Below are 26,414 nucleotides of genomic sequence, written 5' to 3' on the forward strand. Positions count from 1 at the left end.
CCCCCCGCCACCCCCCGCTTTTTGGCATTTTCTAGCTTTTAAAAGAAATGTCTGACTTTTTTGATGAAAAGCAACACCCATTACTGTTTTTAAGCCAGATGTGGCACCACGTTCTGAGTGGGTCTGTGCCTTAGGAATCACTTCAGTATTAAGTCATTTTGGGGGTGGTGACCCTTGGGCTCTTTTGCTTGGGTTCTGAATCTCGACTAAGGGGACCTGGCTTCACCTGTGCTCTGCCCGTGTTGCTGAGAAGTGGCAAAATTTTCCCTTAGAAAGAGCAGAAAATCCCATCTGCCTGGAGCAAATGATTCTGCTGCCTTCTCCTGAAGGGCCCCCCTGAGCGCCTCTGGGTGTCTGGGAGTCCCCTGGGTCGCCAGTTGCTAGATTGGAGCCCCAGGAGGGCGGCTCTGTACAGATTCTAGAGGCACAGCCAAGTTCACCCCAGAGCCCGGCCCAAGTTTGGTTCTGCTGGTGCACCCCACCCAGTCTGCCGAGCGTCTCATTGTGGGTGTGACCTGCACGGTTAAATGACGGAGTTTGCAAAATTCTGGTAGGATTATTTCCCGTTTGTTGCTCTGAGCCAAATGTTTGACCAAGAGGTAGACAGGACTGAAAGGAAAAGCTCTAACCGACTCTGGAAGCAGCACAGGCTTGCCCCCAGAGGCGGGCCCTCTCCCCTCACCCCTTTTTAAAATTTAAATTCTAGTTAGTTAACTATCGGTTTCAGGAGTAGAACTCAGGGATTCCTCACTTCCATACAACACCCGGTGCTCATCACACGCCCTCCTTAGTACCCATCACCCATCTAGCCCAGCCCCCACCCACCCCTCCCACCTCCCTGGTTGTTACTTTTTAAAGGATTGCTAAGGACAACAACAACAGCAAAGAAGAATACTTATGCCACAAAGCCTAAAATATATCCTGTTTGGTCCTTTACAAAAAATTATTGTTGATCCCTGCCCTGAACCAAAAGAAAAACTACATACATCATGCCACATGGTGGGCGGCAGCCATGGGGCCCAATGTAATTGGATTTGGAAGATGTGGCCTCAGATCCCTGAAGCCTTGGTTCTGTCCAGGATGCTGAACTTGCACCAGTGACATAACCTCCTGGAACTGGTTTCCTCTCTCCCGCCCCTCACTTCCCCCTCTTCCTCTCCCATTCCCTTCCTCTTCCTCCTCCTCCTCCTCCCCCTCCCTCCCTTCCTTCCTCCCTTCCTCTGTTAAGTAGGCATGACCATGGTTTGCTTTGGATTTCTTTATAACTGTGTCCCAGAAAAGAAACTGAGTTACAGAAAGAAAGGAAGGAAGGAAGGAAGGAAGGAAAGGGAAGAAGGAAAGGAAGGAAGGAAGGAAGGAAGGGAAGGAGGGAGGAAGGAAAGGAAGGAAGGGAGGGAGGGAAGGAGGGAGGGAGGAAAGGAAGGAAGGATGGAAGGAGGATTCTATGAACTTTAAAGCCTGTGCAAACATATTCTGGTATTTATTCATGTCTCCTACTTGCCCAGAGACAACTGCTGCAGTGGGGAAATCCTTTCTCAGACACACTGAACTGAACCAGCTGGTGTGACAAAAATGGTCCAGGTTGCTCTTGTACTTTGTGGATAAGGGGATGGCATGACAGCTCTTATGAGCCTGCTTTATGTTTAAGCTGACCCCCTTTCTTGGAAGGGACCCAGACACGATCTGGTCTGATTCTGCCATTTTACTAATGAGGGCTCGAGAACCAGCCAGGCAAAGGGACACTCGCCCCGGGTCTCGTGGCTGCCGTCACTCCAGAGCCTGGGACACTCTATCCTTCCTCCTGCTTCAGGACTTTGCACCTGCTTTTCCCTTGCCTGCGTTCCTCTCGTCCTCCTCTTCACTTGGCTGACCTTGCAGTCTCACTTTCAGCTCTCCTCTGTCACCTGTTTTCTTCAAGGAAGCTTTCCGTGGCCTTCCTGACCAGCTCCATGGATCTGATCTGCTGTCTTATGTCTACTTGTGGGATTGTGTGGTTCATGTCCTGGTCCCCCTATGACTGTAAGCTCCCGGAGGGCGGGATAAACACTATTTGCTGGCTCTTTGGCCAGCACAAAATATACGTGAGCACAGAGCCTGGCATATGGTAAGGGCTCAAGAAACACTGGTTGAAGGCACGAATGTACGAGGTCTGGGTCTGGACCACACGCTCCTGCTCCCAGCCTGGGCCTCCTGTCTTCAGCTCAGTCATGGTCTGGTTGGTTCCCCAGAGGGAACTTGAGGGAGGCCGGCGGATGCTCGTGGCCCTCAGAGGCTCTTCGGTCTGTCACGCAGCTGTACTCTCTCACTTCAGGCCGCTGGATGCAAACGCCCGCCTCGCCCAGATGCACAGCTGGGCCCCGCTGCAGGTGCTCCAAGGTGACGCTGATGTCCTCTTTCCGGTCAGCGGAGCGGGCTCGTATGGCCCTGCAGGTGGGTGTTCCCCGATGACGTGTTCCGTCCATTCATGAGCTTGGGCCCCGGGAGCCAGCAGCAGGGTCCGGGTCCCTTCTGCAGTAGGACTGCACGAAGGGGTGTGGGACCCAGGGCTGCAGAGGCTTGTTGAGGTTGGGACTGCCTGAGGCTTTGGCTTCTCTTCTTGCTGAACCCGAGGGCTTGACTTGCTCCCACCTGAGCGAGTGCTGGGCCAAACCAGCTGACACGTCATGAAGGAGCCCCCAAGCCTGTGTTTTTTCCTCCCCAGTGATTTTGTTTTGGAACTTGGGCATATACAAGCAGACCACAAATGGTGATGTTATTGCTGCCTCTTAGGGAAAAAGTTACAGGACTGTAGCTCTAAAGGCCCCAGCACCCTTTGCAACCAAGTGCTTGGGGTCAGAGAGTAGCTTGCTTGAAACCTGCCTTTAGAGCGGATGAGCGTTTCGGACCCCTTCCATTTGGTTGAGTGTGCTCTTGTGTGGTTTGTTACTCTTATCTTTGGCTAGAGCAGGTCACAGGGAGCAGCGGGAGAGGGGCGAATGGGAGGGAGCAGCGGGAGAGGGGCGAATGGGACGCAGATGAGCCTGGTTGGTCCAGGGGTGGGCGTGCGGTGCAGCCGGTACGGTGCCCGGCGGCTGTCACGGCCCCGCGGCACTACCCGGTTAGTGAGGCCCCAGCCTCTTCCCCTCCCCTGCCCACAACCCCCCATATAGGCCCCTTCTCACCCTCCCAGGGCCGGGTCTGAGAGGACGTAGCAGGGCCCACCGACTGTTCAGGAGGCTGTTGACATTGTGAACCGGATGGTGGACTGTTCTCGTCACCAGCGGGGGACAGAAACCCCCTCCAAGTAGCTGGAGCGCAGGGGCGGGCGGGCAGGACCCTCACTGGTGGCAGTCTAGAGTGGGGGTCAGGGAACCTGGCTCCAGGAGCCGCGTGAGCCGGTCACCTCTCCGGGTGGCAGTGCTCTTGGCGGAAACTGAGGCTCCAGAGCGTGGTGGCTGAGTGACTCCGTCCGCCGGGCTGGGCTCCTCTTCGGAAGGTGCAGCCGGTGGTGATCCTGACAGCTGACGCGTACCAAGCCCTTGGAGCGAGTCCGGGACTGCAGGGCAGCCGGTGTGGATGAACACGTCCCCTCTCGCCCACGGCCCGTGAGGGAGGGCCGGGCGTGTTCTCTCACTTTCCTCTAGATTTGTGGCAGGGACTCCCAGGTGAATGTGGGGAGAGGCGCCAGGCACCTGCCGCGGCCCCGAGAGAGCCTGCCGTCCACGTGGGCATCTCGTGCCGGGGCGTTGGAACGAAGAAGGGCGTTCGTGTGTGTCCCCCGTCCCGCGCCCCGCACTTCCTCATGTGGTCTGTCCTGTCTCTGCTGCCCTTTGACAATCTTGCTCTCTCTTGCCCTCTCCCCTTTCGGCCTCAGCCGCGCGGCCTTCTTACCAGCCAGCGCTTCTCCTGGGGTCTCCGCTGAAACCGCTGAGAGGCGCCGGCTGGTGGGCCCGGCTTCTCCTTTCCCTCAGGTGGCCGTCTGTGGTCCCAGCGGCCAGCGGTGGGGTTGGGTGCCTCGCCATTGTCCACTGAGCACGGTGCACGTGGGGGCTCGCAGAAAGCAGGTGGTCCTGATGCCCACGTGGGACCCGTGTGGGACTTCCAGCTGGTGACCCAACACCCTACTCACCTTGTCGCCCTCCCCACCGAGGGGGCCTTTGTGCCGGGCTGCAGGTGCCCGCACTAGGCACGCTGTCTCGTTTCTGGTGGCCCCTTCCTCTCGGGGCTGGGGGCTGGGGGCTGGCTGCCCCGGGGGCACTGCCCTGTTGCCCTCTGTGCTGGGGTGGAGTCTTCCAGAACCCAGCACTCCTCCTCCCTCTGCGGGCTTCCTCCAGGGTCTGCGGGGAAAGCGGCCTCTGGCCAGCCTCCAGCATCCTCTCGGGAAGCTTTCTACCGGTCCCGCCTCTGCTTGTCAGCCTTCCAGACCCGAGGCTTCACCTTGTCACTGTTGGGGGACCCCGAGCTCCAGCTTATCTCCATTATCCTCATCAGACATGCTGTGTGTGAGCCGCCTGCCAGCTTGTTAGTTTACTGTGGTAACAAAGCCGCCAGGAGTCCCGGGAGCCTGTGACAGCCTTGGGCAGACTCGCCGTGGGTAGGAGTTGGATAGGAAGACAAATTATGCTCAGGTTGCAGAAGACAGGAGAGACAGCACCGGAGTTGATCTGCTGCCCGACTGGAAGGCCAGGTGGCATCGAGTCCCTCCCGGCCTGGCCCCCGTTTCCCTGGGAGGCGGGTGGACCTCTGGTGTCAGGACTCACCTGTCAGGGTGGCCTTTCCCTGGGCGGCTCGGAGTGCATGCTCTCGGCATTCCTGTCCCAGACTCCTTTGCTCCTGGTCACTTCTGACCGCTCTCCTTTCTGAGTGACACCCTTCTACTTGAGCAGGGTTAACATAGTCTCTCATTTTGGCCAGGGAGCCATTTTGTGTCTTTAATGACAGTTTTGGACCCAGATGGCTCTACCCTTAGGAGACCTTCCCATCATCTTTGAAAGTGTTGGTGTCTCTAGCGTCACTGCCGGTGGGGACATTTAGAGGAAGACAGACGGAGGCACGTGGTGGAGGAGGAGTGTTTTGGTGGCCAAATCTGGAGAGAGAGAAGGTGGCAGAGAAGGGGACTCCGGACACAGAAGTATTGTCCTGATTCATGGACGGGGAGGCTCTGTGGCTTAGGGGGCTGTGCTTTGGAGCTGGGGTTGGAGGCTCAGAGAAGGAAGACACCATTCAGGTCACATGGGACCGGGTTGTGGGATCAGATACAGTCATTCCTCTGGGCGTGTCTGTCACCTGCAACATAGCAAAGCACATTTACCATTTCTTTGAAGCTGCATGGGAGAAGAAGCCCCAAAGTCCCTTTCAACCAAGAATACTCAACGGAGGTGAACACCCATTTCTACGCATTGCACACATGAAATTGTTATTGCTCCTGTCCTCATCGAGGGTCCTGGGGTTGGTGGTGGGTCTTAGCAACTTCAGAGTTAGTTAGCTTCTTTTCTTTTCTTTTCTTTTCTTTTCTTTTCTTTTCTTTTCTTTTCTTTTCTTTTCTTTCGGTTTATTTATGTTAGAGAGACAGAGAGCATGCGCACAGGTGGGGGAGGGGCAGAGAGCGAGAATCCCAAGCAGGTTCCCTACTGTCAGTGCAGAACCCGACGCGGGGCTCGAACTCACCAACTGTGAGATCAGGACCTGAGCCGAAATCAAGAGTAAGACACTTAACCGACTGAGCCCCCCAGGTGCCCCCCAGGGTCCGTTTGAGGCCTTGTTCGTTCATTTGAGACCTTGGGTCCTCAAACCTTCATTTCCCCGGTTCTTCAACTTCTTGTCTCACTTTGGGTCTTTGGGGTTGCTTGTTGGGGTCGAGGAGGCTCTGTTGTAGCACCGCACTGACCTGAGACGGTTGATCCGGGGCTTGGCTCCCAGTGGGTAGTGTTACTGTTGGGGATGTCAGGATCTTGTGGTGCCCCTGGACCTGCATGATGTGTGGTCCCCACACCGCTCATGAAGGTCGTGTGCCACTCAGGGCTCATGGTTTTCTTTACGCAACCAGTGGGTGTCCTGCTCTGTACCGGCCCTGTGCTGGGCTTTGGGGGGATCTGGAGATGAGCCCTCCCAGCCCCTGGAGTTTTGCATGCAAGGAGGGGACAAGGGACATCAACAGCTCCCCCTGCTCCCACCCCTGCCCCCACCCTGGCCACTCTTCGCACAGCAACTGGAGTGATGTCTTAGAACTTGAATCAGATCGCCTCACTCCCCTGCTTCAAGCTCTTCTAGTGCCCTGAGGATAAGATCAGGAACCCTCACTGTGGCCCCCGAGGCCCCGGCTTGGCCCACAGCTTGATGACCTCGCGATGCCCCAGCCACACCAGCCCGCTTCTGCTCCCTCGAGCCGAGCCCACTGCCGTCTCTCTCCTCCCGCCTCCTGCAGCCTGTGCGCGTCCTTCGGGTGGCAGCCCAAGTGTCGCGTGCAGAGGGCTCCTCCGCCCCCTCCCCAGGCAAGCCGGGCGTCCTGTTCACACTGCCATAAACCTCGTGTGTCCCCATGCCCTCACCTCAGCTTGGAACCGTGTATTTGTGTAATTACTTGGTGATGCCCATCCCCCTGCTAGTCTTTGAGGTCTTCGAGGGCGGGGCTGTGTCTGCCCTGGTTCCGGTGTGACCCTGACCCTGGTCAGAGCCGGGCCCACAGTGTGGGCTCGGGAAGCCTGTGCTGAGTTGGGGGCGCAGTGGGCGGACCGAGTACCTGGGGGTGGGGCTTGCCGACGGGAGTGGACACCTGGTGGTTGGAAAACTGATATCCAGGTGGGGACATGGTATAGACAGAGGAATGGGGCGGGGAGTTCAAGGACGCCTAGAGAGAGAGGCACGTGGCCCAGATCAGCTGTGTGAGAGATCACGGAGGGGGAAAGGGCTTAGCTCTGGCTCTGGGCAGAGTGAGGTTCAGACTCTCACACATTAGCTTGTGATCTTGGACAGGTCACTGAACTCCAGGGCCGTCTCCACATCTGAAAAATTAAGATAATGGTAGCGGGCACCTCCGAGGGCGCCTTGAGGGCGCGTGAGGCAGCCTGGGCGGCCTGTGCTCCCGTGGGACATCGCTGGGCTGAGTCAGATGGAGGGTGTCTGGGATGCTGGCGGACGATGTGGGCCTTTACTCCAGCCGTGGGTTTCCGCTGTGTATGTTGGAGTCCCCGTTTCCGCTCCAGGGAGGGGAATCTGATAGCCATGAGTGGGTTGGACCATCAGGGGTGAGGCAGAACTGTGGGGGCTCCTGCAGGAGACCCCCGGAGGGTATCGAGCCTCAGCACTAGGGCGGCAGTGGAGACGACTCTGGACAAGGAGTGGGCGATAATGAGGTGGAGCCGGCAGGTCTGGGGCTCCCTGGCTCCATGATGGAGGGAGGAGGGCGCCTCGCTCTGAGGGGAGAAGGCCCAGTGGAGAGGGTGACAGAAGGGAGCAGTTTGGACGTTACGATCAGTTGGTGGGCCCTGCAGGGTGGCCCGGTAGAGCTTTCAGGTGGGCAGCTAGCACCGTGGGCCACGGGTTCCAGATTGAGGTCTCAGCCAGAGGCGCTTGCTTGGGACGTGTCCCCTTTACACAGCCGGGTGCCAGGGCCCAGACCCTGTTGGAGTGGCCAAGGGGGGCCCCTGAGCCGGGATCCAGAGGCACAGTCACAAAGGAATCAGAAAAGATGAAGGTGGGAGGGCGGGGATGATGATGGCGGTGGCGATGGGAGCCTGTGGTAGGCAGGCTGGGCTGTAGGGTGACGTTTCCCCCTCAAACTCCTTTAAAAAAGTAGGAGCGAGTGGAATAGCTTGATGGGGATGGCAGGGTAGAAGAAAAGGTGGCAAAACATTCTCTCCTTAGGACTCCCCAAGTGCAACCCCTTTAAGAGCTGGGGAATCTCCAGCAGGATGAAACTCTGGCCAAAACGGGAGAAAAGACAGGCAGGAGGCCGAGTAGCTTAGGGCAGTGAGATGGGCTCCCTCCTGCCTCTGCCCCGTGCCTGCATCCGGGCCTGGTTCTGCAATGGCTGTCGAAAAGCCAGAAATTTCTCCACTGGGCAAGTGTTAGCCGTGGGTGATACCGGCCTTAATGTCACCGTCCAGCCCAGGGGGCCATGATTTGCACTTTTTTATGAAAAGAGACTTGAACAGCAACTAACACATTTATGAAAATCCTCAGTGCCTCTAGAGATGATTTGTGGCCTCACTTGTTCCGAATGCCTTTCTCACACACCACTCTCTCTGTGCCGGGTGGTGGCTTTTCAGAAGGCGGCAGGGCCCTGGGTTTTGATGTAGACACTGTCAGTGATGGGAGTGTGCTGCCCCCTTGTGTCTGTCATCAGCCACTACAGTGCAAGCAGTTTTGTCCAACAGAAAGCTGATTTTTGTTCTCTGATCCTGAGGCTGGCTCTGAATATGGACTTGGTGCACCATTCCAGGTGGCTCAAGGTTAAAAAGGTTAAGTGGGATGTTGGGGCCCCCTGCCTTGTGTCAGTGCCTGGTGGCAAATCTGAGATTCTGGCCAAAAGGACGAAACAAGTAGCAGATTAAAATCCGGCGTGCGGGCCAGGAAACATTTGTAAGTCGACTGGTGTAGAGAGGAGCCCGTGTCTGCACCATGCCCGTGCCTCCTGGAGAAAACGAAATGAGAACAGACTGCTGACTTTCTCTCCGCCACTGCTCTCTGTGCACAGATGCCCCCCTTGGGAGCCTGGAGAACGGGACCGGACCAGAAGACCATGTTCTCCCGGAGCCTGGGTCCCGGTACAGGTTAGTATTCAGAAGCCAGATCGCCTTTGGGATTGAATTGTCCGTTGACAGCTGTGCCTTTGATGCTTTTTTGAAGATAGGAGCGCACCTGCTGGGATTCAAGGTCAAGGCCTTATTTCACACTTATGTTCAGGTTTAGATGGGAAGTTGCCGAGGGTGTCCGCGTGAGAAACGGCGTGTTACCAAACTTCATTTGTGGACCCCCTTTACTTTTTATGATTTTGGGGGCATATCTGGGTACCTCTTCTACTGTCATTTACTGGGTTTTAACATTTGGTCACAATATTAGGCAACTTTCATATTGTGGAATACTCGAGCCACTTAGCTCTCACGTATTTGAGAAGAGCTTCGTCCCGAATAGAGTAGTAAGCACCATGTCGGTTTTCTGATTTCCAAATAAAAGTATCTCCAAGGGAAACTGAGTTGCTCAAAGTCGTTGGATATTTGGTGGCAGAGCTAAGATGGACACTGAAGTCTCCCTGATGCCACCGCGATCTTTGCGGCTCTTAGAGTTGTTTCTTTTTCTCTCTTCACGGTTTTAACTGGGTGCAAACCAGGGGTCGATCACACCTGCATTTTCAACCTCAGCTCCAGGGTGGGAGTCACTGGTTACATCAAACATGCTTGGTGTTACTGTCTCTCCCTGAGTCGACGGGGCTCTGCTCTGTGACAGTGACACTACCTGTAGGTTCCTACACGGTCAGTACATTGTCAGGGAGGACGGGGGCCACCAGGTCCATCCAGGATGTAGAGTCCTTTCTGCTGTTTCTTAAAAAAATGTTTTTAATGTTTTATTTATTTTTGAGAGAAAGAGACAGAGTGCTAGCAGGGAGAGCGGAGAGAGAGGGGGACACAGAATCCGAAGCAGGCTCCGGGCTCTGAGCTGTCAGCACACGGCCCAATGCGGGGCTCGAACTCACCGACTGTGAGATCATGACCTGATCTGAAGTTGGACTGAACCACCTGGGCACCCCTGCTGTTTGTTTTAGAAGAATACTGAGTGTTGATTTCAGGGACACAAATCAGCATCAGCGAGCAGGCACATTTGCAAAGAGGGAGTCTGCAAATGATGAGGGCTGACCGGGGTTTTGAAGGGCTGCCTCCTGCGCCTTCTGGTGGTTGTACCTGAAAACCCTGAGTCCTTGCTAGTTCTGTGTTCATTTTGAGTGGCTGAGTGTGACTTGCTCCCGTCTGCTTTTTCCCAGTGTGGAAGCCAGTCCCCCTGGCCAGGGAGGCCCTCTCAGCAGCCTGCTACCTTCCTCCTCGGTGCCAGAGTCGATGACAATTAGTAAGTACCTGCTGAGTATCCTCCCCCAAGGCCGGGTGACTCTCGGGCCTGCACCTCAGCGGGTGCCGTGGCGCTCGCCCCTGCATGACTGTGGACTTCATGAGATGTGGGGTAAAGCCAGGTGTGTGTGTCTGTAGTGTGAGTGTGCTGTGCCTTTCTAAGCTTCCTGAGCTGTGGTTAATGACCACTTTGGGCATGTGCCCGCTCTAAAGGACACACTTCAGAGCTGGAGCGGCACTGAGTTTTGAGGGGTTTGGGGGCTTGCCTCCTGTACGGTCATCCGCCACAGAGGAACTGTGCTGATTGGGTAGGTCTGGAGGAATCATTTTTATAATTAAGGAAGAGTGTATCTCTTAAGTGCGAAGGTTGTCAAAGATCAGGTTCAAATGGTTTCGAACCTTCGTGCTGGGGAAAAAGTATTAGAGATATAACAAGGTTAGGTTTGTGTGGTTTTATATAATAAAGAGAAAGCCAGCTGTAGCTTAAGGAGATAAAAATTCGTCTCTTTTTCCAGAAGTAGGCAGGCTGGGGCTGGTATGTGGCTCCATGTTCGTCAAGAGACTGGGACTCCTTCCATCTTGCCTCGTAGTCCAAAATGGCTGTTTTAGCTCCAGCCATCCCAGTCTCATCCCAGGTAGCAGGAAGGAGGAGGGAGCAAAGGAGACATTTCCTCCATTTCCATCGATAGGATTCAACTTTTTCCTCTAGCCTCTGACTGAAATTTACATTTCCTTCAATTATGAAAGTACCAGCAAACCATAGAAACCACATTCATGTTAACAAAATGGGTGACTTTATCGCCGATAGAAGTCTCAGGCCCCCGTGAGAGCTGCAACATGAAAAAAAAATCTCAGATTATTGTTTCTGCTGGAAAATAGGGTAGTTTTTAAAATGTGATAATAAAGAATTCTGTGTATTTTTGTGTTACTTTTATTTTTTACATTTTGATAATCCTATTTCAGTATAATCTGTTTCCTTTGAAATCTTGTGTGTTTTATTTTCTGTATTTTAAAATCTTTTTCTGAGAAGAGGTCCGTGGGCTTCACCAGACTGCAGAACGGGTCCATGGGGTACAAAAAAGTTGATGCCTGCCCCCAGCTGCGAGGACCCTTCCTAGAAGTGCACACAGTATCCCACTGACTTGGCAAACATCAGTCCCATGGCCTCCCCGACTGCTAGGGAGGCAGTGCCCCCTTACCCCCACCATAGGGTTTTCGTTGCTTAGGGAGGCAGTGCTCCCCACCCCGTCATTAGGGTTTTCATTGCTTAGGGAGGAAGAGCGGGGTCTGGGAGACGGCCAGCACTGTCCGAGTCAGGGATCAAGAAGGAAATGAGGTTGGTTGGTGGGAATGACCAGTCTCCTTCTGTGCAGTGAAAGCGTGCTGTTCATTGTGGCGTTTCTCAGGCTTGAGTTCGGCCGGGCAGATATTTGTCGATCTGTATATGTGGGGCGCACGGGCTGGGAGAACACTGAAGTTGCCGGCTTTCAAATTTCAGTTATTTATTTACTGCTGTACTAGTATTTACCCTGTAATTTTTTTTTTTTTAATGGGTGCACTTAGGAAAAGTTGAGTGCCTTTATTTAAAAAGGGAACTTTCCATGATCGTAGTAAATGGAGAGTCACTCTTAGTGGACCTAAATAGCAGGTAACTGAAAATAAAGGCAGCGGAAAGGAGCCAATGCTCAGTCGGCCTGGATGTCTTTGCCTGTCCCAGCTTCTGACTGAGACCCCCTCCCATTGTTAAAAGGAGGCGAGTCAGTGAGCAGCACAAGGAGGGTGTTGGGGATATCCTAGTGCTAAACTCCGATCTTTTTCCTGGAAGTAACCAGAAGGATTGAGAAGGGACAGAAGGCGTCTTGTCCGAGTCCCTGTGACTTCATGCCTTGTCTTTCTGCGTCTGCAGTGTTCTCTGTTTGTGTGGCTCCCACCTCACGTAGAGGGACGAGACTTCACTCTGGCCCTGAGGTATGTCCCCTCCAAGGAGTTTCCGTTTGCTTTGCAGAGAACGGCGACCCCGAGATCGCGGACCCGAGTACCACGCTTCATAGGGGCCTTGCCGTGGGCGCTTTACTGGGGTGCGGGCATCTCCGCGCACCCCAGCAGCTGTCCAGCACTGTGTTCCCCGGATGAAGTCCCTCCACCACCGCCGAGCTCGGGCCACGCTGCCGGCTGGCCCGTGGGTCTCCCCCAGCCACTTTGTGCCAGAGCAGGTAGCTGGCCCTGCGTGCCCACCGGCAGTAAGGTCGTCCGTCCAGACAGACTGCAGTTGCGTCGACGGCTGAGATTCAGGCTCTGTTTTCCTTGCTTTGACTCAGACGGTTTTCCGAAAATGTAAATCCGGTTGTATCACTTGCCATCTTCGGCAAGTAGGGACTTACCCAGAGTTCATGACTCGAGTCTCGGAGGAGATACGTCGGCACACCCGCATCTCGACCCTCGGTACTTTGTGGCGGTGAACGTGTGCTTCCTGGGGCGGGGGCGGGGGGTGGGGGCCCTGTTTGCTGAGGTGGCGGCAAATTTCAGCGAGCCTTCTGGACGCAGCCCTGCATCGCCCGTGTGTGTTCCGGGTGAGAGGTCAGGATCCTTAGAAATTTCGGATGGAAGGTGGGTTTGACTCGTGGCCCCCTCATCCTGCCTCTGGCACCGTGTCGTTGTAGAAAAAGGAGAAGCGTGAGCCGGTCCTGGTGTCTAGGGTGTCAGCTGGGTGTCAGCTGGGTGTCAGCTGGGGTGGCCCTAAGAGAGCCCCACAGACTGCGCGGCCTGAAAACAAACTTCTGTCTTGCAGTTCTGGAGGCTGGGAGTCCGGGTGACCGTGACGGCTCCTGGCAGGGCTGCTGTCCTTGCCTTGCAGCTGGCCTTTTCTGTCTGCCTGTGCATCCCTGGTGTCTCCTCCTCTGCTGATAAGGACCTCTGTCCTGCTGAATTAGAGTCCCACCCTTAGGACCCCATTTCACCTTAATTACCTCCTTACAGGCTCTACCTCCCAGTACAGTCCCACTGAAGGTTAGGGCTTCACATATGAATTCTGCCTGGCTGGGGGGGGGGGGACACCTGCAGTCCTGGGGAGTCCCGAGAATGGTGTCCTAGGAGCTGCCCACCTCCAGTTCAAGGATTGCATCCCAGCATGTGAAGCACGTAGGGTTCTACTCAGGGGAGATGCCTGCCTCTCTAAAACCCCGAAGAGCCTGGCTGGGGGGCCCCAGCTCTGCTCCGTGAAGCAGGGAGCGTTTCCCTCACATCCTGCCAAGCGGCTTCCCCACTTCCTTTCCCAGTCGGTACAGGTGGCTGCCTCGGCGCTGTGACGAAACTGGAGTCCTGAATCCTCGGTGCCTGGGGATAACTCACAGGTCCCCTGCCAAGCAGCCTTCCCCTCGAGAGCTCGCTCTCTCTCTCTCTCTGTCTCTCTCCTGTGTCTGTCTGTCTCTCGAGAGATGTCTCTCGATGTGGCAGAGGGTTTTGTCCCCGGAGCACCCCAAAACAGCCGCAGTTCTGCCCGGGCACTTCCATTTCCGCAGCTAAGTTTGTGTGTGTTCGTGTTTCGGGTGCGCGGGGGTGGGAACCGCGGCCCGCCTGTTGCCTTTGCGGGTGATGTGCCGTCCCAGCCAGGAGGCCACGCTCTGAAACCAGGCCCCCTGGTTCCCCAGGCTCCCCTGGGTGGACGGAACCTCTCGGGGTCTGTCATCCCAACCCAAGGAAGCCGCCAACACCCGTCTTTTGCTGAGAAGAGTATTTGGGTCAGAGCTGAGAGTCGGTGAACAGCAGCTCTTACCAGTGAGCCTGTTTGTATTGTTTCCTTAACGTTATTCTTGAGGCCTTTCCCCCTTCATCTCCCGGGGCATCCTGCCGCACGACTAATATTCCGACTTACTGGATTGTTTGGGCGGTTGGGGTGCGCCAGTCAGGTATTTTTGTTGTTTGTTTTTGCACTGACTTTCTTCACTCAGTTAAAAAAATTTTTCTGTTAAAAAGTTTTTAATTTTTTTTAATGTTTATTTCTGAGAGAGAGAGCGCAAGAGTGAGCACAAGCAGGGGAGGGGCAGAGAGAGAGGAAGACGCAGAATCGGAAGCAGGCTCCAGGCTCTGAGCTGTCAGCACAGAGCCTGACGTGGGGCTCGAACCCACGAACCGTGAGATCATGACCTGAGCCGAAGTCAGACGCTTAACCCAACTGAACCACCCAGGCTTCACTCATTTTAAGGAAAGAATGGGCAGCACCAGGCTTGTAGTAAATTATTTTTTTCTGGTTATGTGTTCCTTCCTGGTAAGTTCCTGGGCTGGGGCGTCAGCAAGCCACAGGTGAATCCTGTATTTATGGGCCTGTTACCAGTAGGCATTTTATGTTCTCAGTTAACCGCATTGCCAGTAGGGTGACAGCTGGTGACAGCTGGTGACAGCTGCCAGTTTCTTGTCAGTTCACCAGCAGTACTTGCGAATAGTTTAATGCACTCTGCTACTTGAAGAGCTGGAAAAATGGGGCTTTGAGGCTGGGTGGCTGTGCATTCCCTGGAGGGGCAGCCCCTCTCCATGCTTTTGTATGACATTTGTAACCCCCCCCCACCCCGCCTTTTGTTTCTATCCTTTTGTTGGGGACTCTGGTGCTCCCGTTGGCTCTGCTGCCTGATGTGGAGAGGAAATGTGGAGGGGGGGGGCACAGGACACTGTTCGCTGCTCACAGCGGTGGCCGTGTGGCTCGGGGAGAAGGCCAAGAGGACAGGCCGACGGCCCCCATCTCCCCGTGCTAACCTTGGCCTGTATGTCAGTGAGCAAGGAGCCAAAAAGCCTGCCCCGAGGAGTTGCCAGCCAGAGGGGAAGACCCACAGTGGCGACGTTAACAGACACATGAACTTGGCTGGCAAATCTCAAGCGCTGGAAGGGGGGCTGTTTCGGGGTATATTATTAAGACAGGTTGGTCTCAGGTGATGGCGCAGCTGAGGCCTTCAGGGTGAGGGGGACGGTGGGGCTCTGCTGGTGGGTGGTGGTGCCAGAAGTATGGCTGGGTAGCGGGAAGCGGGGAGCCCTGAGCTGCAGGATGCTGGAGACGGCCCTCAGTCGGATTTTATGCCAAGAGCAGCGGGAAGCCGGTGCAGGGTGTTAAGCAGAGCGACGTGATGTGGCTCCCGCTTGCTCTTGCAAAGGGCAGGTTGGGAGGCTCGTCTGCTACCTAGGGCACCCTCAGTAGTACGCCCTCCAGGCCTCCAGTCCTCCCCGTAAGTCCCCGCTGGCCCTTCCTTGCTTGGTGGTTCATGAAGGCCTCCCCTGTGCCTCTCAGGCTGGGACCCCTGAGTTGTCGTGCGTGCCCCCACTCTCTCAAGCCGCCAGCAATCCACAGTCGGTGCCCTGAGCGCTGTGCACGGACACCCACAATACAGCAAGGTGCTAGGTGCTGCGGAGAGCTGGGGGGGGGCTGCGCAGCCTGGGGTCTGGCCCTCCCTCCAGTGCTTCCTTGACTAGGCGTCCCTTTCTCTTGCTTTTGTCTCCCCCCAGACTCTCTGGGCCCCGTTTCCTCATGTGTAAAATGAAGACACTTACACTGGCTTCTCAGGGCCGTTCTGAGGGTTAAATGCACTGACTTAGCACGGCAGGAAACCCGAGTGCTGAACCAGGCATTACACGGGATGGGCACCCCGCCGAGTGCTTGTAAGCCCCACGCGTGGTGAGCCTTGCCGTTCTGGGTTCCCGAGTCTGCTCGTCGCCCAGCAAGGCGTGGGGACCAGGTCGAGACTGAGGACAGTGAGAGAGTCGCCGTGAGTGTCCAGCATCATGTCATGATGTTTGGGTGGCATCTCTGGAGGAATGCCAGTTCTTTCTGGAATTATTTCCGGAGACCCTCTGTGGGGGTCAGTTTGGAACCCATTCAGTAGCCCCAAGGGGTCAAGCTCTGAACCCTAGTTGGAGCCCAAACCCCTAGGGTCGTGAGCCTGGTCCTTGGCCAGTTCCCTCCTGGTTCTTTCTAGGTGACCTCTGCCAGCCTGGCTTCAGACGGCACACCCCACCCGCGGGTTCAGACCGGTCTCTGGGGTAATTCCAGTCTCCTTCGAGGAGTGCCCCGAAGAGGTTCATAGTATGCTGTCTCCTCGCTTGTTTCGCCTCCTGTGACCCAGGCTTTATTTACGCTGTTGCCCAATTGTCACAGCATCCCTGCAGGCGGGCATCTGGGCCTCGGTTCGCAGTTGAAGAAACAGGCCGAGAGGCGCCGCGGGAGGCCTGAGTGCCAGGATGCGGTGGGACCGGGTTTTCCTCTCTCCCTCCTCGCTGTTCCTGGAAGCTCAGGGCTTCTGGAGTGCTCCGCCCTCAGAGGAAAGCATTCGGGTCTGCCGAGATGTCCCCCCTTGAAGAGGCTTCCCTCCCGAGCACTCGTCCGGAAGAGCTTTTCCTGCACCACCCATGCTGTTTTCACGTCTGCAGATTCCAGGTTTTCAAAGCCTTCCTGACCTGAAACCTGAATAGCTTTTCGTTGGATTTGCATGTCCCCGCGGGGATGTGAGCTCCTTGAAGCCAGGCGCTTTGCCTGCTCGCTTAGGGCCTGCATCCCAGGGCCTGTAATCCTGCCTGACATGTCGTTGTGGCTCAGGAGACCTTCGTGGAGTGGATGAAGGAACGGAATGGTGTTTATTCGAGTTCTGACAAACCTGGAGACTTTGGAAAGGGTTCTGCTGGAATGACCCGAAAGCCAGTTCCCCCGTCACCCCTCCGTCTCGAGCTCGGTCATGCAGCACGAGCCTGGGACTGTGAGTTACACATGGGGGTGAGTGGTACCCCCCGCCCCTGTTAGGGAGGAGGCAGCTGGTGGTGGTAGAGGGAGCACTGGCTTGAGAGTCAGGAAGCCTTGGCTCTGACACTGCCTCTGATAGTAGTGGGTCCTTCGATGTCCCTGTGCCTCAGTTTCCCCAGGTTTGAGTCGAAGGAGACTGCACTCAAGGATTCCTTATGCTTCTCACCATCTATTCTGGCAAGGGAGTCGTGATCCCTGTGTTCTGTGCAGCCGTGAAAGCCAGGTTGTTGAAGTCTGGATGTTTCTAGTGTCTTGTCTTGTTGGGCTTGTTGGTCTGTGGTCAAAGCCAGACCTTGTCATTTTCCCCATGCTGACTGGCTCCCTTGCAAATGTGCTGACCGTGGAGCTGACTTTGCATGACCTTTGGTTGGTACACTCGTAAGCACAAGCACACTGACGTTGACATCTGGCCCGTAGCTTTTCCTCGTCTAGGCCAGGTGCTGGCCGATGTAGGAGGCATGGCCATTTGGAAAGAGGCAGGATGGTATGTGTGTGGGTGCCCGGATGCCTGCGGACTGCTTTGAAAAGACACTGCCTTACAGAGTTGGTACAAGGTGAATTAACCTTCGTGAGAGGCAAATATCACCTTCGGGTTTTAATTCTGAGTGGCCAGCAGCCCCTTTTACATGGTCACTGCCAAGTTTCTATCACCAGTGCTGCTGGAAGATGAGATATATAAATCCGTTCCGTACTTTACGTGTCCTTTATTTTTATAGTGTTCCGGCGTGGGTGGTCGCAGATGAATTGAGTTGAGAAGGCAGCCTTTTGGGGTGGAAAGAACACTGGGGTCAAGCTGACCACAGTGCTGCTGTTGAAGAGCTGTGTGACCTTGTGCAAATGCTTTACCTTCTCTGAACTCGGTTTCCCCGTCCCCAAAATGAAGTGAAATACCACCTGCTTACAGGATTCTGAACGAGCTGTGTGAAATGTGTAGCACAGAGCTTCGGGTATATTATGTGTGGTGTTTTACTGGAAGCCCGGGGATGGTTTCACAGACTGCAGAAGCCCTTGCCACCGTGTGCAAAACTGTGTTAGGGAGTTTGTGCTCATACATGGATTTTTCCTGGGGAGAATTTCTTTGCTTTCGTTATTCTCCTTCAGAGGGCTCCAGACCTTGGAAGAAAGTAAGAAACACGCGGGTGCTCAGTATTTGGCGATTGCACACGGTATCTGCAGCAGCCCTAGCGGGTATGGTGGTGTTACCCTTGCCGTCGCAGTTCTGCTCTGATGTTACTACCTGTAGGCTCGCTGTGTTCTTACCCATATCCATGCCCCGAGTACTAGTGGGAGCTTGAGCAAGGTATCTACCTGTCTGTGCCTCCGTATTCTCATCTGTAAAATGGGGCTATTAGAAGTACTTGTCGAATAGGGTTGTGAGGATTAAATCAATACATACATGGAAACTACTGAAGATATTTTATGTAAATTACACCTTGGTAGGAAAAATTGGAAAAAACATGTTTGGGAGAGCGCCTGGCATATTAAGTGTTCAGTAACTGGTAGCTCTGTCATTAACATCCTCAAAGGGTACATTCCTGGCTAATCATCCTGAAGGCAGGATCTGGGCCTTCTTGTTGAGCTGCAAAGCGAGAGGCCTGATTTCCTGGTTTACTGAAATCCTCCCTGCTGCGCAGGCCCCTAAAGTTCCCTTTATGCGGCTTTTGTTCCTGAGTCTTCCCTCCTAAGTTAAGAGGAGAAGAAGGTGGTCGGTCTGAGAGGCTGGGGGCCGTGAGAAAGGAAGTGATTGGAAGGACGGTGGTTCTCAATTGGGGGTGCTTTCATCCCCAGAGGACATTGGGCAACACCTGGAGACGTTTTTGGGTGTCACACTGGGGTGGTGATGCTGTCAGCTTCCTCCTGTGCACGGGACGGCCCCCCAGCAGAGAATGGTCCAGCTCTGGAGACAGCAGTGCCCAGGGCCCGAAACCCTAAGGCCGGAGAGGGAGGCAGTGGGGCTGTTTTCCGGGATCCGTGTTTTGTTGTAAACCTGTTCCTTTTTTTTTTTTTTTTTTTTTTTTCACCACGTGCCTCCTGCATGGCCCAGGAACTAAAACTTGGGAGATAAATGGACTCCAAACGAACCCAAATGAAATGATCGTTGTCAGAGAGCATTTGTTCTTGGGCGTGACCTTGGGAGCCGTTGAGTTCCATCAGTGCAATGAGGATGATTGGGGGGGGGTGCTGTAGATGCATAAGAATAAACACCTGTAGACTGTGCTGGAATAAATGACAGCTGGATCTGATCGCTGTAGAGACACGCACATTCAGAACGTGCAGCTCCTTGGGGCTCCGCTTATTCAAAATTCCTTCAGTTGGTCCTTGTTGGTATTCATGCCTTACATTCCTTCACTTCCCCTGTAAAAATGAGTTTCTACTCCTGAATTAATTTCTTTGTTTGAATACATGATTATTTGGAAACGGGAAGTTGAAGTGGTTCAGCCTTGATTCCCTCTGATTGCAGGAAGGGCAGCCCTGCGGCCACCAGGGGGCACTCTGTTCCTTTCTCTGCTTTGCTCGAGACCGCTTCCCTTCTGCAGCTGTGGGGTGTTGCTGTCTCAATTTTGGATGCCCCGTGCTTGTGCCCTATTTTAACTGCGAGGTGGGGGTGGTGATGGCAGTGGGAGCAGCGGTCTTTTCTAGTCGACAAACATCAGGCACGCGCAGAACGTTGTATTTGCCGTTAGCGTGACTACGGTTGTACGTTGCTGGCGGCTTTCTGAGGAGGGGTGGGTGTCTGGTCCTGTTTTGAAAAGGCATCGTACAGCTAATTAGAAAACAGTTCTCCTCTGTCACTGCTTTTCACGAGGCATAATTCATTATCGGTGGAGTGTTACTCGGCATTGGAATCCTAACTGTTGCCTCCTTTTTCCTTTTTTTGGGGGGTGGGGAGAGTGATTGATAGGTCGTAAAGAGAGGTAAGCCCAGATAATCTACTCGATTGTTTCCTTTTGTGTCTCCTCACTTTTGAGAATGAGCTGGGGCAGAGGGTGAGAAACACCTCCTTGGTTGTCAATAGGCCTTGTTGAGCAGGTCCTCTTCTGTCCCGGCCCTTACTGGAAGGGGTTCTCAGTGCTAGTGAGGAGGTCTGGCTCATCGCCTGGCAACACAATTCCACACATTCTGCAGCTTGAAGAGTGCTTTGTAGCAATTCAGAGGGGGCGGCGAGGCCCGACAGCCGGCCCATTGCTTGGCTGAGCGTTTGATGATTCGGTTTCAGGCGGGGAGGGCGGGCCAACAGGCTATTGCCCTGGTTGCACTCTGAGCCCCTCGCCCACTCCCTTAAGCACAAGGAGTGCATCTGGTTGGTACAGCCAACACACGCTGGGAAAGTTTCTTTAAAGGGGAAACTTCCCACTGAATGTTATCTACTAGACCTTCAGTTGTTGTCTTGGTACTTAGAATGTTCCAGATGGAATTTAGACATGCTTCACTTTTTTATTGATGTGTTTATGTAGTCCACAACGTTTACTGAGCATCTCTCACATGCTGGGCCCTGCTGTAGGTGCTGGGGAGTCAAAGGTAAAGGAGGTTCAGCTCTGTCACTCAGAAGCACTGTGCCTCAGTTTCCCCATCATTAAAATGCAGCATCCTCTGTCGTGGTGAGGACTAAGTTAATCTAAGGTGCTTAGATTAGTGCGCTCAGCATCTGTGAGTTCTTGCTACGTGGACCCCGCCCACAAGAAGTTCAGGGTCTCTTGGAAGCAGCCACGGTGAGAAAGCCCAGAAATAAACAAAGAAGGGTTGCACGGGGCAAGGAAGGCAGTTGGGTCACGCGGGGTGGTGTATTCCTTGTTGCCTATGGGCACCAAGTGACTGGCACAGTGACCTTCCCTCACCCCCACCTTGAATGCCCCCCCCCCCCAGAACCGGAGAGGCCTCCGGCCCCACGTGGGGCGCCGCCTGGAACTGACCTGCGTGGCTGTTTCCCTGCTGCTGCCTCGCGATGGGGGCTGCTGTCCAGGCTGACAGGGGGGAAGGGCTCAGCGGTGGGTGTAGGGGGTTGGGGGGCACTCCAGGGAGAGGGCAGCCGTGTGCAAAGGCTCCTGAGGGAGGAGTCCACCCAGCCCCGCACCCCTGGGGTCTGGAGGGGCTCTTCCTGCTGCCAGGCCCTCGGTCCCCTGCCACGTGCACTCACCCTTCACAGCACCCCCGTAAGGGTGGACCCGCTGTCACCCCATCTTACAGAGAGGGGAAGGGACTTGGCTGGAGCTGGCCTGTCCCCCGTGGCACTGCCAGGAGTCTCTCTTCCAGGGTGACCTCTTGCCTTAGGCTGGGGTCACTCCCCCGTGAAGCTCTCCCTTGACCCTCGTCACCGCGGCTGCCGTGAACTACCGTCACCTCCCCAGGTCTCAGCATCATGTCTGTGCTCGTGGTTCTTTTGAGCCAAACATGATTTACCCCCTTTTGGGATTTCATGCTTCTAGTCTCAGATCTGTTGTGTTCCTGCCGGCTCCCTTAGCAACGCACACTCCTGATTTGCTTACGGACAGGGGTGCTCAGGGGTGGGTGTTGATCGCCCCTCAGCCAGGAATAATGTTTGGTCTCGAGCTCTCCAGTGGGCTCTCGGCCTGGTGGGCAGCAGCTTAGGTAATGTAACCGTTTGTTGCAGTTCTGAGCTGATCCAGAGCCGGCTTCCTGCTCAGGGGGTGAGGCACCGGCTAGATTTGTTTGAAATGCCAGCTTTGCTGGAAATGTGCCACCAGAAGAGCCGGGGCAGCTCAGCGTGTGGTCACATCACAGGGGCAGTTACCAGGTGTGACTTTGGGGGGGAGGTGGCCTGCTGGGACGGGCATCCTGTGGGTCCCCGGAGCAGTGAGGCTAAAGAATGCCCCAGGCTCCAGCGGGGGTTCCAGTCCTTAAAGGTGGGAGTCCCCCCCCCAACCCCCCCGCCGTGAGATGGCCTGATAGATAATGGGAGGGGGATAATGGGAGGCGTGCCAGGGGTTCTGGCACAATTCTTCCTTTCCCTCCATCTCTTTCCTCTCTGCGGGATCTTCAATATTACCTTTTTAAGTTTTATTTATTTATTTTGATTGCGGGGGGGGGGGGGGGGGGGGAGAGAGAGACAGACAGGGAGAAAACATGCACAAATAGGAGAGGGACAGACAGAGGGGGAGACAGAGAATTCCAAGCAGGCTTTACATGGTCAGTGCAGAGCCCGATGTGGGGCTTGAACTCAGGAACCCTGAGATCATGACCTGAGCCGACATCTAGAGTCAGCCGCTTAACCCAGTGAACCACCCAGGTGCCTCAAGGGCAACCATGAAAGTTTGTTATTTGTGTGTGAATACATTTGCACAGAAGAAACTGAAGATACTAACAGGGCGCAGTAAGGTTGGCCTTCCCCCTCGTCCCAGCCTTCCCCCTAAATCTAACCTCTGTGGAGGCAGCATCTGGAAGAGTGCAGCTGCCGGCCTGCACGGACAGGGCTGGCCCTCGCCTTTGACCCTCGCCCTGGGACAGGGTGTCAGCTTTCTTCTGAGCACACCCAGCTGCCTCAGGCATCTGCACCCACTCAGCTTCCCGGTGCCCATGACGCCGTCCCTCTGGTCCTTCTGCTGGGAGCACTGCCCACCGCCTCTGCCTCCCAGCTGGTGGCCTGGAGAGCGCTGGCTCATTTTTAAGACTCAGTCTCGGTGTCACCTCTTCTAGACGCAGAGACATCACAAATGGCCGCCTCGTTATCAGTAAAGCTGCCTGGAAAACAGCTGTAAGCCGGGAGCACGCAGGCTTGCCAAAATGTCAACCCTGCGTTCACTGCTCAGGTGGAGACCCCGCTGGGGTCGGTCCTGAGTGTCCTCCACGGGTGGGTGGGTGTGTGGGAGGGTCCCTCCCTAGGGAGAGAAGAAAACAACAAAACGCCAAGGCAACCTGGTCACACACATACGAGACAACATCCCTCACGACCTTGTAAGCTGAGACCCCTTAATCAGACTACGTGTTTGTATGTTACCACAAATGGGAGGCGAAGAAGTAAAAAATATACAAAAAACTACGCCACGTGGCCTTTGGGGCTCAGCTCTTTGGATACGAACCCAGCTGAGCGGTGCTGGCAGGAGTAGCTGTCAGGACTCTGTGCGAGAATCCTGCTACATGTGAGCCCCGAGACAGGGAACCTGCGAGGGCTGAGCACGTGCCGCCCCTCCTTGCAGGCTCCTGAGCGGACACGTCACCCGTGCCTCCATCCCTCCGGGGAGCAGGGAGTGAGGGGCAGAGAGAGCGGGGTGGGAAGGTGGGGACATTTGTCCCACATGGAGGTGGACAGTGGGAGGCGTGGTGGCACCTCTCCAACACAGAGCACCTCACTTGAGAAGGCACTTAGATTTCAGGCTGTTTTTAGGTCTGTGGTTTGGGTGGGTGACTTTCCCGAGGCTCTGTTTTCTCTTCTGCAAAACGGGATCCATAATCTCTCCCTCACAGATTTGCTGGCAACGTCCGACAAACTAGAGCTTGTCGAGTCCCTGAATCTGCTGGGTGCAGGCCGAGTGTGAGGTCCAGCACCCCTTTCACTGGCGTCCGGGTTTCGGTTCGTTGTGCCACCCTTTTCCCCCGATCCTTCCCGAAAGGCCCGCCTCCCCTTGTCCCTGAAGCACGGAGATGGGAAGGGCAGCTACCGAATGGGGTTCCCACTTACATCTAGAGGGGAGGGAAGTTAGGTTCCGCTCCTGGGGCATCAGGTGACAGGTCATAGTCAGTATCTAGTGACGCTTGCCCGAGTGCCCCCTGTGGCCTCAGCACACGTTCTGGGTGTTTGTGGGAGGCTTAGATGAGATGGGAGGGAGAACTCGGCCAGGGCCCAGGTGGGTTTTGACCTCTCCCCTCCCCATACACACACATGCTCCCGAGTTTCCGATGGGTTTAGCCAAGAAGTCAGAGTTTAGGGGAAATCAGGAGGTGGCAGGGAACAGGAGACACAGCCTCTCTAGGGTGGTGGTTCCCTTGCCTGGGCTGCTTCTACAGGATTCTGCCGGTCTTGGCTCCTGCTGCCGGTGGACTCCTGGCTTTGAGAAGGGAGCCCGCTTCGGCCATCACTGGCCGCCTGTTCTCAGACGTCCACCGCTGTTGGCGAGAATCGCACGGGTGCCCTGTGGGCATCTGGTGCGGGGAATGCGTACCAGTGGGGCTTCTCTGGGGGACAAAGCGGAGCGCCCAGGGGTGTCTGTGCCTCCCGGAGGCGGCACGTCCTGCCCTGCCGTCCACCTCTCTGGGACCTCGGGCCCTTGCACCGGCCTGGTTCTGAAAGGGGTGGGAGCAGAGGACCCTGGACGCAAACCGGTTCCTCTGGAGTGCGTTAGGGACAGTGAAGGCCGGGTCGCAGGGACTCCACGTGAACACGTGTGTGAGCACGTGTGTGTGTGCAGTGTGTCCTCAGTGCCAGGCTCCACTCCAAGTGTGTTCCGTTTATCCCCCTCCTCTGCCCTTCCCACCAGCCTCATGGGGCAGGTGTTGTCCTGCCCGTCTTACTGACAGCCAAAGGCCGAGTCTCAGAGATGAGGGGGCGTGCCTCACCTCACACAGGCGCTGAGTGCTTGTCGGGAGCGCCTGGGTTCCCCCCCCCCCCCCCCCCCCGCCTGACCCGCCCCAAGGGGGAGCAGTGCCGGCCCTGGCGGCCCCGCTCCCCCCCCCCCCCCCCCGTGCCCTGCCGCCTCCGGCCGTGTGTATCCACTCGGGCGTTCATTCAGCAAGTACCGAGAACCTGCCGTGGGCAGAGGTTCCCACAGTGCCGGCACTGCTGACCTTTGGGTCGGGTCATCCCATGCTGTGGGGGCCGCCCTGTGCACTGTAGGATGCTGACCAGCGTCCCTGGCTTCTCCCCCTCGATGCCATAGCACCTCCACTCCAGTTGTGACAATCAGAGATGTCTCCGGACATGGCCAGGTGCCCTGTGGGGTGGGCAGCCCGCCCCCTCTCAGGTGAAAACCACTGCTCTAGGGGGGAAAGCAGGAAACATGGAGCTTACCTTTTATTGGAGACTTTCGGAGACCACAAACGTAAATAAATGTATCAGGGGATGTTGTGTCTTCTGAAGCAAAATGAAGCAGAACAGGAGCACAGATGGAGGCTGACTGGAGGGGCTGCTGTGGCCTCCTGTCTGTGAAGGCCCTTCTGATGAGGGGCCTTTTTTTTTTTTTAACATTTTTTTTAAAATTTTTATTTATTTTTTTTTAAATTTTTTTTTTAACGTTTATTTATTTTTGAGACAGAGAGAGACAGAGCATGAGTGGGGGAGGGGCAGAGAGAGAGGGAGACACAGAATCTGAAACAGGCTCCAGGCTCTGAGCGGTCAGCACAGAGCCTGACGCGGGGCTCGAACCCACGGACCGTGAGATCATGACCTGAGCCAAAGTCGGACACCCAACCGACTGAGCCACCCAGGCGCCCCTAACATTTTTTTTTTTTTTAACACATTTATTTTTGAGAGACAAAGCACAAGCCGGGGAGGGGCAGAGAGAGAGGGAGACACAGAATCCGAGGCAGGTTCCAGGCTCAGAGCTGTCAGCACAGGGCCCCACCTCAGGAACCGTGAGATCATGACCTGCGTGAAGTTGGATGCTTAACCCACTGAGCCACCCAGGTGTCCCGGGTGAGGGACCTTTTGTGCAGGGGCCTGATGCAGTGAGAAAGGGAGCCGTGAGTATATTGGAGGAAGACTGTTCCTAGCAGAGGGATAGCCAGTGCTAAGGCCCTGGGGTGGGAGAGTGCCGAGTGGGGCATAGGCAGATGGAGCCAGGGGCAGGGGGAGAGGAAGGCAGAGAGGGTGGGCATGGCTTCAGCTGTCTGTATGGGATGGGACACCCACCGGGGCTCTGGAGCAGGGGAGAGACACAGACCTGTGTTTAGGAGGATCACTCTAGCCCCTGGGTGGAGAGTCGACGATGGGCCGACTGGGGGGCAAAGGAGAGACGCTGGCAGATGATGGTCGGGGTCGAGGCAGCAGACCCAGACACCGGAGGCGACTCTTGGGCTCTCTGCTTAAGAGGATGATCTCTGGGTGCTGGGGTGGCTCAGTCACTTAAGCGTCCTGAGGGTCACAATCTCCCTGTCCATGCATTCGAGCCCCGCGTCGGGCTCTGTGCTGACAACTCAGAGCCTGGAGCCTGCTTTAGATCCTGTGTCTCCTCCTCTCACGCTCTGTCCCTCTCTGTCTCAAAAATAAACACTAAAAAAAAAAAAAAAAAAAAAAAAAAGAAAGGATGCCCTGTGGGCTCTTTTGAGATTCAGATGATCATTTTGTTTGATCCCTGCCCCAGTTTGAAAGCCCTGGCCAGCCCCGGCTAGTCCTGTCCCTTCCAGAGCTGAGAGTGTGCCTCTTAATCTTTGAGCTGTACCTTCTGCAGTTCAGTCCTCTTCTTTGACCCCATTTCTTGAACAAGCACTTTTTAAAAAAGGTCAGTTAGCTTCCTGCTAGGAAGGGCAGGTACTGTGTTTCCTGATCTGAGGTCCCTGATGGGCTGAAGGAAGCAGCTTCTTCTGTGCTTAAAGCTACCATTGTTTTTTTTGCCTCATTCAAATCCAGTTGCCCTCAGATAGCTTTTTTCTTTTTCTTTTTTTAAAGTTTATTCGTTTTCAGGGGCATGCATGTCGGGGAGGGGCAGAGAGAG

At 55.3% G+C, this 26,414-nt stretch overlaps 1 protein-coding gene across 2 annotated transcripts in view; it reads left to right on the top strand.

The window, feature by feature from the left end:
• SNX29 (sorting nexin 29) overlaps window positions 1-26,414 on the top strand; it is a 493,130-nt gene that overhangs the window by 71,869 nt on the left and 394,847 nt on the right. For both annotated transcript variants that reach the window (XM_049638266.1, XM_049638267.1), the window contains exons 9-11: window positions 2,312-2,430; window positions 8,675-8,750; window positions 9,956-10,038. In XM_049638266.1, coding sequence (XP_049494223.1) covers window positions 2,312-2,430; window positions 8,675-8,750; window positions 9,956-10,038 — 278 coding nt within the window. The remainder of the gene's footprint in view (window positions 1-2,311; window positions 2,431-8,674; window positions 8,751-9,955; window positions 10,039-26,414) is intronic.

Source organism: Panthera uncia, chromosome E3 (assembly GCF_023721935.1).
Source record: "Panthera uncia isolate 11264 chromosome E3, Puncia_PCG_1.0, whole genome shotgun sequence".
In the NCBI taxonomy this organism is placed as follows: domain Eukaryota; kingdom Metazoa; phylum Chordata; class Mammalia; order Carnivora; family Felidae; genus Panthera; species Panthera uncia.